This window comes from Chroicocephalus ridibundus, chromosome 2, assembly GCF_963924245.1.
Source record: "Chroicocephalus ridibundus chromosome 2, bChrRid1.1, whole genome shotgun sequence".
Classification (NCBI taxonomy): domain Eukaryota; kingdom Metazoa; phylum Chordata; class Aves; order Charadriiformes; family Laridae; genus Chroicocephalus; species Chroicocephalus ridibundus.
Genome location: NC_086285.1, coordinates 156807711 through 156820162, shown reverse-complemented (window position 1 = coordinate 156820162; position 12452 = coordinate 156807711). Strand labels below are relative to the sequence as shown.

Sequence of the window (12452 nt, the reverse complement as noted above, 5' to 3'; positions counted from 1 at the left end):
GTTACTGAAATCAGCGGTCTCTAATGCCATCGTAGTATTTTTTTTCTACTAGCTGTTAAAAGAAGCCTTCTGTCAGAACAGAAATGGTAGGGGTTTTTTCGGACTGTCTCTGGAGGAAAGAAGGTTGTCTGCTGCATGCTTGGAGGACCTCTAAAAACAAATTATAAAATACAGTTTTCTTTAGATGTCCTGATTTTTCTAATTTTTGTGTGTTTTTTTTAATTTTCAGTAATAAAGATGGCTATTGGGCTGCTTCTAATATATGCTGTTACTTTGCATAATCACTTATACTAGTTTAATCTTTTAATATCATTCTAAGACTTTTTGGCTTTTAATATCAAGTTATGTTTTGTAGAAATAATAAAATATGGGTGTGAAGCATTTTTATGTACATTTTAAAGCTGTTCGATAACATAACTGCTTTTTTGCCTGCTAGTAATTTGGTAAACGCTTTATAATATAATAAAGTGAATTTGTGATGAAGTAGCTAACTTCTCATTTCGTTTTGACTTCTCTAGAAAAGTTGGAGGTTGCACCACCGTCTCCAGGACAACTGAGACATGGTAAAAGAAGAATGTTTGAATGTGGTTCAGTACTTGTGCAGTCTGTCTTTGAATGGCTTCATCTTTCTCCTATAAGTGCTGGTCTGTCCTCATCCCTGTCGTACGGAGTAACAAAATCAAAGCAAGCACCAACAGTCACCCTGCCTTCTTTATTTCATAACACCTCAGCTGGAGAATGTGCACCATTTAGTGAAAGTAGGACAGAAAGCCCAAATGAGAGCACGCTGTTCAAAGCCAGCAGCAAACATTGTTTTTCTAAGCCAAGCGGTGTTGATGCTGCAGTACCTTGTGGGGGGTTTTGTGCTTAAGCTTGAAACTTTTGACTTGCTTCTTGACACGTATATTTTAAATGGACCGAGAGGTGAGATAAAATTGCAGAGAAATTGGAAATAGATTTAGTATTGTCTGTAATACCATGGTCATTCAAATTCTGATTTAGTTTCCAAATCAGTGTATTTTTGTGGTTTTATACTCTCTTGGTAAGCAAATTCAAACATTTTCTTATTCTAGGTACCTACATTTATTTTTCTTTGGTTTTTTGTTTTGTTTTCATTTTTTTTGCTTGGTCCCTGGGGTTCCGATTACTCCATGGATTCCAAAATTCTGTCAATTTCGGTACGAATTTGAGCTCCCTTTGTAGCTCCAGAGTTTGGTACCCACGTTTTGAAAATACTGGGCATATCTGTGTGCTTTTTTGTTATTTAAGTTTTTTGGGTTTTTTGTCCTGTGGTGGTTTAAAAGAAAAATAATAATAATTTGGAAAATTTCATACATTCTGTGCTTTTATCTTTTACCTGTGCATTTAAGAAGGTGTGTGTGTTCTTACAAAATAGTTACAGAAGTGCAAACGTGTTCTAGTACCTGAGCATGAAAGATGTCTTGTGTGGCTTTGTTTTTTGTATGCTCATGGATTCATGCTGTCTGCAAGAAGTAAATCCAAAAGGGAATCAAAGCATTGTCTTTTCACATGACTGACAGATTCATGAGCTCTTCTTTCTTCCCTCTTCATATGTTTGCATATCTCTGAGTTTATAAAATGTAGGAATTATTGTTCCCATCTGAGGTGGGGAAACAAACCTAAATAGCTAATGCATTTTAAATGTTTAAACAAGTGGAAAGAGCTAACTTTCTGTGCTCTATTTTTAGTCAAGTAGTCTGTCCTCGGTGCTGTATTTAGTCTTATGATGCTTACGCCTTGAGACTCAGCTGGAGGAAATGCGCTCTCAGCTTCAAGTCTAACTTGTCCTCATCATAGTGGCCAAACAAAATCAAGATACAGAAGTTTGGGTTGAACAGTGAGATAATGAACGCTGGATGACACGCTAGTGAAAACCACCTCAGTGTTTGCAGATTTAGCTGAAGGAATAAGAATTGCCCGGCTCCAGGCAATATTCCTAAAATAAGAATTTTTAGGAACATACAAAGAAGATGGAGCTCTTGCACGGGAATGGAGAGGGACTTGCAGAGAAAAGGGCTTTATTTCGAGCAAGGGAAGAATGCAGGGAATCTGGTGAGGCAGTTTGGCAATCTTCAGTGATACTGCAACATCGGTTGGAAGGACTGTAAATAGTAACAAAGTTTGTGTAGTTTTAAATATTTCTCTTAGGCACCAGTAGGCATAAGTAAGTGGCTTCCATCCAAAATAGTGCAAGTATTTGCAAAGAGTAAGTTGGTTTAACTGGTTCTTCCCAAGCCATTAGTAACACTGATGTGTAGCAAAGGGTTTTACCAAACCTGGCAGAAATAAAAAGGTCGCCAGTAGAACTAGTAGGAAAGGGATTTTGTGTATGTTGTCTTTGTTTCTCTTAAAGGCAGTATTAGGCTGACATTTCAGTTGTTAGTGTGAACTAGCAGATTCTCTTATAAATATTTATTTTCTCTTTGTTACTTATTTCTTTTAGTGTTCTTCCACAATGCATTACCTTTTGTAGGGTTTGGATTTTTGGATAACGCAATCATGATTGCTGCGGTAAGTTAATTATGTAATTCCGTGATGAAGTCAGCATGATTCATATTGTTCAAGTAGTAAATAATGAGAGCTTCAGGAGGACTCCGTTCCCTCTGTATCGACTCACTAATTTCTATTTTAATTTTTCTTTTTTAAAGAAAGTGTCCATGCTTTATTGAGCCATTGCAGAATCAAAGGAGTGTTGTTCCTTCTGAAGGCCAGTGTTGTAACCAATTTTGCTGAATTGAAAAGAGGCTTGCTTTTTTTTTCCTCTCCCAGTTCGTGCTGCAAGACACATTTATGATCATGTAGTCAATACATTTTTTTGTACCAACTGACGATAATGTGATTATAAAGTGTTGATGGGCAGGTCTTCAGGGTTTTTACTAATGCGTTCCTTTGTTCTGAGTGATGCAGGCAATGTTAGTGCTGATGCTGATTTGTGCTGATGTAGACTGGCATTTCTGAGTAACACTCTTGAGGTATTTTCCTGTTTGTTTGGAAGATGAAATGGGGTAGTGGAACAGGAAGATGGATAAAGGCCAAAGATACTGTTCCTCGTGTAGGATTATTGTTGACAGTGTGATTTTAATCGTGGGATAATTCAGGTGGAAGCGAACCACAGGATCCACTATGTCTCTAGTTTTGCTCTGCTCAGCACCTTCTCAGGGTCTCTAGTCTGACCTCCTGCTCAAAGCAGCGTCAGCTCTAAGGTCAGACCAAATTGAATTGTTCGTGATTTTATCCTGTGGTCCTCGAAAAGCTTGAAGGGCAGAGACTGCACAGCCGGTCTGGACAACCTGTTCCGACCCTCGACTGTCCTCACAGTGGAAAGCATTTTCTTATAACTGGAATATGTCTGTGTTGATTCATGCCCCTTGTCTCTCATCTTTGGGCCACACACTGCTGTTTCATTATGCAGTTCAGTGTGATTTTATGTTTCTTCAACTGAAAAAGTAGGGAGCTACGATACTGCGTTTTATTTGTTTGCTCAGTATTTGTAGAAGTCTGCATTCAGCTAAGAATTACAGTGGGGAAAATGGTATGCAGAGGTAGGGACTATGGTTTTGTCCATTAGGTGGCCATTATGAAACAATATTAAATATTAAAAGAATATCAAAAGTAGTTTCTTGTCCTAGGGGGAAATACATATGCCAGGAGGGCAGGAGCTGTGCAGATCTAGTAGAAGTAATGTCCATTTATACTTTCAATTTTAAGAAAGCAAGCAGTAAGCAATACTTTTGCCAGTTGAATCAATACCATCTATTTTAAATCCAAATCCCTCAAATAATGAGAAAACTCTTATTTTTCAGGGAACCCAAATAGAATTGTCAATTGGAGTTGTCCTAGGAATTTCAACTATGGCAGGCAAGTAATAAAATTGTAATATGTATAGACTAATATGTCACATTCCTATATTTTAGGCTGAAAGTAGGCCATAGGGCTGGAAATGGCTCTTCCTTGGTCTCGCACCCGCCTTTCCTAATGAAGAAATAATCTATGGTTGAAGCGAGGACATATTCCATTTGCAGAAATGGAATTTCAATTCAAATAGCCTTTGAAATGGTTTTTGTCAACTTTAATCTAACAGTTCAAATCCTGGGTCACTTAGGAAAATGGATTTGCATTTCTGTAATGGAACTGCTAAATTCCCTAGGGTGTGATATTTATGTATGTGTCTATATGGATTTGTAAGGTGCTGTTTGCTTGCAGTGCTAAGTGAAGATCAGTGTTGGTGTGTTGGCCGATGTTCTTGGTGGCTTCTCTGCCCCTGTGTGATACCGGGGGAAGGCACAGCAGCAGCCCTGCTCCTGCACCGGGCCAAAACTGATAAGCTCTGCTCCACAGCTTTGGTGCCTCTGCAATGTCAGAGGAAAAAAAAAACTGCTCATGGATCGGCCAACTGCAGGCGCAGCATTGCTCGAAAGCACTCAGATAGCTTAAATGAAAATGTATAGAGCAGAACAAGTTAATAATTTGGAAATTTGCAGCCCTCTTGCAATGCAAGACAGTCACAAAGCACGTTTATCTCAGGATCTGCTGCATTTTAAGTGTGCAACTTTATTCAATCATACATAAAGTGTTTATTCCTAAACTGGCACAGTTCATGGGTATGTTGAAATGTTTATCAGTTACATACGTGAGTAACAGCGCCTTCTATTTCCAGTGTTCCTCTGCCTCTTCAGGCACTGGATGGCCTTGCTTGGTGTCCAGCATTAGCTGTATGAAACCAGCAACCACGCGTGGCCGTTTTTAACTCCCATCTGAAAAGCTGTTGCATTGATTTCCAGGTGTCAGTGTTGTCTTTTTGTATTTGTCAAGTTTTCTTCATTTATATGAGAAAAATAGCTGCACTTCCTATATTGTTGTTAGTCTGCTGCTCTCATTACAAATTGTAGTAAGGACAGAAGAAGAACTACAATAAAAGAAACTTACTTCTAGTCTTTTATGTTATATATACTGGGAAGAGCGAGAGTCACTGGGGGGTGAGGGAGGCAAGCTGGTTGGTCTTGGTTGTAATTAAAATAACACTTTGCTGCCTTCTCCCCTTCTCTTCCCTCTCCATCCCTCTAGCTGCTGCTTTGGGAAACCTTGTTTCAGATTTAGCTGGACTGGGGTATGTCTGAACTCGTATTAAGAATATTTTTTTTTTCCTCTCTTGCAAACACTACTGGTGCTACTGAAGTAAAATATATAAACTGCTGAAATTGCTTTAATTTTTTATCATAGCTCTTGAATTTTGCTTCGGTAAACTACGTGATTGTAGAAATGTATTCTGTCCTTGCTAAGAGAACATTGGAATGTTAGGGGGTTCTTGTTGAGGTTAAACCTGCAATGCCATAGTTCTGAAATAGAGTAAGTCTCCTGCTATTACAGTATTATATAGTTTAAGTAAGAAAATTGGGATTGGCGTTTAACCTGATTCAATATAGTCTATAGGTAATGCTTGCTTTAAAGGAGCTATTAGATTTTTTTCTACAAAAAGTGCATTTATGGAAATACAAAATGGAAAAAAAAAAAACATTTTTTGTGGTATAATATATTGCTGCGACAGAATATACCTAATAAGCCTCCTCAGATTGTTTGTTATGCCTAGATCTGAAGACATTTCCTTCTCCTGAGATAAAACAACTATATATCTGAAATCTCCTCAGATCTAGGCATACCTACTTCTGATATAAACAGATGCAGCCGACTTTTGTTTTTTAAAGGAAATTTGAGTAATTGCTGCAAGTAAAGCTGTCTGTTATGCCTCTTTTTTCCCACTTTCCATTTAATTTTTTTTTTCTGCAAATAGCAAGGCTTATTACTAACTGGTGCGTGTGTGTAACCTTTCCTCCAGTAAAGGCTACTTACAAGCTCTGCAAAAATATAATAACATTCACACCTTGAAAATGTCTTGCTGCATAAAGTTTTTCTGGAAATATTGCATATTAAATAAGTAAAAAAATTAGTTAACTTACATTGCAAAATATAACAACCAGTCTGAACACTTTCCCATATTTACCTCTCGATGGCTTTGTCAGTATGCTGAAGGAAAAGCTTTTCATTTTAAGTTCAGTGCTTCAAATATTTCAAAATCCTTACTAGAAGATACTGTCAGATCCGAAATCGTTTGTTCTTGTTTTCTCGTTCTTCCAGTCTTGCAGGTTATGTAGAAGCTTTAGCTTCACGCCTGGGTCTGTCAATCCCTGATCTGACACCCAAACAAGCTGATATGTGGCAAACGCGTCTCAGTGCACACTTGGTGAGTATCCCATAGGTGGGCACTGTTTGCATGGAGCTTTTTTTGTTTAAACTAATACGTGATGAATCCTTTGTGGCACTTCTGCCGTTAAACGCCCAGCGACCACCAACATTTTGCACAGTTCCTGGAAGGTTTAGTTGTGAGCCTGTGTCAGGAAGCATCGTGAGAGTGGATTGTTTTGGGCTTGCGTGGTTTTTCGTATGCAACAAGCCAGGAGTGACTAGCAATAAGTCTCTGCGGTGACTTCATGTGTGCTATGCAGGTACCCGGGTTGAGCTCTGGCTACTGTGATAAGATAGTTTATTTGAAAGTTATGACCCCTTAGTAGTTTACTCCTACGCATTCTTTGTCAAGTGCCTGCTATTCCTGTGCCTGTACCAGTATGTATTCATTTCTAATATTCTATAATTAGCTTGGATATGAAATTAGATTTCCCCTGGGTAAACTTTTAGTATTTGAGCAATATTCACTGCCTGAGTTTACAGTTACGGGATGCTCATCTTGCAGATTCATTTTCAGGATGATTACTTACTTAACATTTAAACATTTGAAGCAGTCCCACTTCAGCAATAAGAGTGTTAGTTTATTTTGGTGAAAGAAACAGAAGATAAGAAACTGAGTAAAGAAACAGATGTTTCTTTCACTTTGCCAGAATGAACGTTCATGGGGAAAAATATCTTTGCAGATTTAAGGGAAGAGAAAATAACACTTGCTGAGGAAAAGTTGCGGGTGGGAAAAGTCTGCTTTTAGCAGTGATAGATCAAAGCATTGAGCAGAGAAGAACTGGCATGTTGAGTGGGCTGCCCTCTAGTCTGTCCAACGTAAGAGCTTCTCGGTGGAAGCTGAGTGTGGCAAAAGCCTGTCATTGCGCTGCAGTTCATTCACAGCATTTTTCTGTGAGAAGTCTTCTGAGCATCTTTGCCTGTGTGCTAGCGTTTTTTCTTTTTTACCCACCCTCTCAAGTTTCTCAACATTATCCACCAACTGCTGGTGATGTGGTTTGTAAGTTGCCTGTCTTACTTCTTTCCTCTCCTCTTGACTTTTACATCTAGGTCAATTGTGAAATTTTTTCCAATCTTTTTTTTGTGTGTGTGTGTGTCTTTGCCTTGTGCCTTTACAAGCCATTTTGTTTGCAAGGAATTCCTCATTCCTGACTTTGATAATTCACATTACCGGATACATTTATAATTGTACCTAAAACGTGTGTGGGTCTTTTTTTTTCCCTTCCCTGTCTTCCTGGCCATCCTATTAAATCCTTTGAATCTCTGTCTCCTCCCTTACCACCTGTGCAGCTCTTCATGGGTCATGCCGCTCCTCTTTATTCAGAATTGTCTTTTATCACAGCACATGCTGTTTCTAACCTTGTCATATCTGTCTCTCTCTCATAGATTCTGTTTCTAGTCTGCATGCTAAGAAAAGTGTGGCTCCCAACAGAAAACTAGAACAAAGGTTTTCCTGGTTGAGTTGGTACTACACAGCAAATGAGTAACAACTCAGTGATCAGTGAGAAACTTAATTTTTTCCCCCCTCTCTCCAGGGTAAAGCTATTGGAGTGACCATTGGCTGCATTTTAGGAATGTTTCCTTTGTTGTTCTTTGGCGATGAGGAAGAAAAACTGGAAGAAAAAAATTAACCTTTTTACAAGACATATACAGATGTAAACTACTGTACCTCAATTATTCAATTACGCTGTCAATATTTAGGAATTAACAGACAGTAAAAAAATGTATAGACTTGGGAACAAAACCTTCAGCATGTCGTTTTATGGAAACACTAATTTATTGTGGCTTTGTTGTGTTCAGTACTTCTTTTTATAAGATATCATCTAACTTTTTATTTAATTGTAAATTTTTGAAGTGTTTTCACTTATGGCAACTGATGTTTACCACTTTCTCCTTTGACCTTATTCTTGAATGGATTATTACTTTAATAATCCACCATGGATGACAGTATCACTCTTGAGTTGCATATTAGTTGCTTAACAGTTGTAATTGCATGACAAAAATTTCACTGCTGTTCATCAGGTCCTTCAATGCAGATTATTCAGGAGATCAGTGATGAGTAATTTGAAGTCCCTCACTTTGCAAGATGACTGGTTGCCCTCTCACCAGCCCTCGTTTTGCGCTGCCTTTAGTTTAGGTATTTCAGTGACCTATGACAGTCTAGTTTGCATTTTTTCACAATTCTGACTAAGTGTCTCTGAATTGTCTTCTGAGATGATCATTTTAATGCTTGGACAAGGTAAGTGTTTCCAGTGTAGGCTCTTTACCAAGTCCATTTTTTAGTGGTGTTTTAGCACCTTCTGTACTTCCATGTTCACGCCTTTTTTTCTCCTTTGTAAAAAATATTTTGAGACATGAAATGAGATATCCTTAAATGTGTCTTCCTGAGTTTGGAGTGTGGTATTAAAGAATTCAGACCAACTGTTTCAAAACAACAAACAACTTTTTTTATTGTTCTACTTAAAATTTTAAGGTGTGAATAGTTGATTGGATGAGGCCGGGGAACACATCAGGGTATGAACGAGTGCTGCCATTGCGAGTTTAGAATGGGTGGTTCAGCTGAAACAATAAAGTGTACCATCTGTCTGGATTAGAGGACCTGATTTGCAGATTATAACTTTGTATTTAAGATTAAGACTTTGCTACTTTATTTTTTTTTGCTGTGAGACAATTAGTAAAAAAAAAAAACCCAAGACAACAAAAAAAAGACGACTTGAGGCCTTTTTCCTTTTTTGCCTTTTATTTTTGCACTCTTACTTGGTGTATTCTAGATCCGACAGTGCAGTCACATGTAACTGTGCTTTTTTTATATGATCATGAATAAATTGATTACAACTATGGAATATTCATAATATTTCAGGCTCTGACTTGCCAATAGCATAATGCTAAATTGGTAATTGTTGACTAGAGGAGAAGGTTTCTTGCCTGTTTGATTACCCATTTGGAAAAGACACTAAAAAGAGAGGCACAGCCAGGGCACTTGGAGAGTTTTATTGCTGGAATTTTTAGCACTTCTGAAACCTAGAAATAAATGTTTTTGTAAAAAAATAATAATTTAAGTCCCCTGATGACTTCTATTTACTATAGGAAAAATCATGTGTACATTCTACAGAGCTCGTTGCTTTTCTTTTGGTCATAAATCTGACTTCTCTGTTCTCATTTCTAGAAGCCCTTTAACAGCAGTACTGAAACTTTGACATCAACCTTTAATGAAGGGGACAGTGTTGTGTCTGTTTTTTGAAAAGCAGACTTTGAAAACTTACAGTGAGTAGTCCTAGTAGCAAGTACTGTACTTTGTACATTAAACCATGAGAATCTGGACCAAACTGTAAAACTGAAAGAAATCTCAGCCAGGCATAGAACACAAATGCAGAGGAGTTTTGGCTTGCATTTTCAAAGTTGGGAGCTTTATTACAAAAAACTCCAACAACAAAAAAACCCTCCAACAACAAAAAAACTTCCAACCACAAAAAAATACAACCTGCAAAAACCAGTCCTGCTAGAAAATTATGCACTTTGCCCAACAGATTGCTGCTGGTTTACGGTACTTCAGTGGTTTTTTTTAGTCATCCACGCATTTTTCTTGCCTAAAATTCTAACTTTTCTTCCTCTGCATACACTTTCATTTTTGGAATGTTTCTATACAAAGCTGTTAAGTATTTCCCACATGTTCTTTTTTTAAAACTGAAATACACACCAAAACAATTTTGTGTAGCTTTTTTCGTAGCTGTTTTTACAGTAATTCCAGTGCTGTTTCCCATTATGATACTGGCATCTTCATTGGAATGTTCCAGCAGTGGCCAAACCTCTGTTCTTTGCCGTCGTACCAACTGGAACACTGTTTTCATCACGTTTTTAGAGCTCATGAGAACAATCGGAAGGCTGTGTCAGCTGTCACAGTAGTTTTCATTTTATAATGGTAATAGGAAAGACCGTGTACTATTGTTAAATAGCTTGTGCATGTAAACCGAGTACGTTTTGTTGCTGTATGTCAAATTATTGTACTGCAAACCGATGCTTTTATCGAGAATCAATGAACTAAAATATCTTCAAAGAAATTAATCATGTGTCGTCTTGTTAAACTATTTAACTGACCACAAAAATGTGGAGGGCAAGTGACACATGGTAAGAGATCTTGGGTGTTTCAGGCTGTTGTCTGATACCGTATCGAGAAGGTGACTTCTGAGGTTTCAATATTTGACAAACATGAAGAAATAACTCGTGATTTGAGAGGAGTAGTGGCTCTGCTGGAGGCTGAGAGAAAGTGCTTGTTGGGGCCGAGCCGCCACCCTGGGTACAGCAGGGGCAGGTTGCTTTGCCTGCAGGATCCACTCTCGGGTGGATGTGGTGCTGCTTCGTGGGGAAGGGAAGATGTGTGCCTGATCTGCACCCTGTCTCCTCGCAAGGAGGTGGGTTTTTCTGGGGTATATGGATGAAAGTAATCCCTGATGCTCTGATCACGCTTGTTAAAACACGTAACTGAGAAGACTGAGCACTAACAAAACAATCCTCTATTTTCTGTTGTCTTCTCCCTCCTCGATAAAAGGAAAAACAAACACTACAGGCTTATTCAGAGACTACAGTATTGCTCCTTTTTTTTTATTCTATCAGGTTGTCCTGTGTTAACAGGAATTTTTCGCGTTAAAGGGCTGGTAGACCTGAAATTGTGTTTATTTTAAAATGCTGTCTTTTATTGTAACAAATGTATTTTTGACTGTATGTTATCTCTAGGGACAAAGAACATGCATCTGATAATATGGTTACCCAAATCTTCTCGCCAATATTTTCTCATTCATGTACTTTTACATAAATTATTTGAATTCAGACAACATATTTTGTATTGTCTTTAATTAAATTGTCGAACTTTCTGTAAACTTTTGTACTACAGCAAAGCTGTTCTGTGTTTCTTTATTAGACCAGATGCTGGAGGGGAAATGTTAATAATATCCTGTGGGTATTCAGCCTCAGTTATATAAAACAGGAATTTATTAAGTTATAAGCAGGTGGTCCTTTGTCACTGTCATAGGAAATACCACTGTGGAGTGGTACTTCTGTCTCTTCATGCTTGGAAGAGAGCAATTTAAACAATTAAAATGTTTGCATGGTAAATTGGTGGCGTGTTTGATTAATATTAGTCAAAAGTCCGCTTGCACTTGAACTTCTGGAATTACCTGAGTTTTTGTATGCAAACTACGCCTTTTTGAACTTTCCTGGACTTTGGAGCTCTTCAGTTCGTCTTTTTTTTTTTTTCTTTTCTTTTTTCACTCCTTGGTCAGTCCCTTTTGTGGTTGTCTGTGTACAAAGTGCTGTGAGTAAAACCTCTGTACTGGAAGGGTGGTCTCATCCCGTTTTGACAACCCGTGTAGGTAGGCTGTTACTTTCTTCTGATTGCGTTGTCTAGCAGAACTCTCCACTGATGTTGTTCAGAGAGTCTACTGCGCTTCTGGTCGACGTTTTCTTCTTCTCTCTCTGATGTTTTACATGGTGTAGTGACAAGCTGACAGAGCGGCGGTATATAAACTGAAGACCTTAATAAAAGATTGAGGAATTATCATCCTGCTCCAAGAGTCTTATGCCTCTGGAATTTTTTAACCTAAAATATTAAGAAAATAGCTAGAGCTACGCCAGATTGCAGTTAATGCTCTCATAACACAAATTTAAGCTCTTGTTTTAAAGTCTTTATTTAACGTTTGTAAAGGCTTTTACCCTTCTCTCCATGTTCAGGACCCTTGACATCCAGAGTATTGCTTCAAAATAGTATTGGGGTAGGGGGGAATGGAGGGTTTTGGGCAAACTTGGAATTTCAAAGCCAGCCAAGATAAATGCAGAAGGACTTTTTTGTTTTGTTTTGGAAGGCTACCTCCCTCCCAGTCAAAACAAACCCCACCTTCAACAGAGACCTGGGAGCTTCCCTCCCCCTGCTCCCCCAAGAGCCTGTAGGCAGTAGGGTTTGAGCAGGGCAGTCTTTGAGCCTCAGGTACGTAATTGGGAAGAGTGACCTTGGGTAGCACCAGGGAGCGTGAAGTGCTGATGTGGTATCTCTCCTGTAAGAAGATGATGCCAACCAAGATAAGGCCTCTTGCAGCAGCTTGGAGAGAACTGGCAGGAAACGGTTTTGGTTTAACAGTCTTCACCTTAGTAGTCCATAGGTATCGAAGTAAGTGGCTTCAATAACGGTGCAGCTATGAATG

The 12452-nt window shown here is 38.4% G+C and overlaps 1 protein-coding gene across 2 annotated transcripts in view; it reads left to right on the top strand.

Annotated features, from left to right (window-relative positions):
- The window catches only part of TMEM65 (transmembrane protein 65), a 35323-nt gene extending 23510 nt beyond the window's left edge, over window positions 1-11813 (top strand). The window contains exons 3-8 of one of the 2 annotated variants that reach the window (XM_063327500.1): window positions 519-563; window positions 2465-2532; window positions 3825-3879; window positions 5086-5128; window positions 6154-6259; window positions 7797-11813. In XM_063327500.1, coding sequence (XP_063183570.1) covers window positions 519-563; window positions 2465-2532; window positions 3825-3879; window positions 5086-5128; window positions 6154-6259; window positions 7797-7892 — 413 coding nt within the window. In that variant the 3' untranslated portion in view covers window positions 7893-11813. The remainder of the gene's footprint in view (window positions 1-518; window positions 564-2464; window positions 2533-3824; window positions 3880-5085; window positions 5129-6153; window positions 6260-7796) is intronic. The other variant, XM_063327501.1, reaches the window with a different exon arrangement.
- Window positions 11814-12452: the final 639 nt, after the last annotated feature.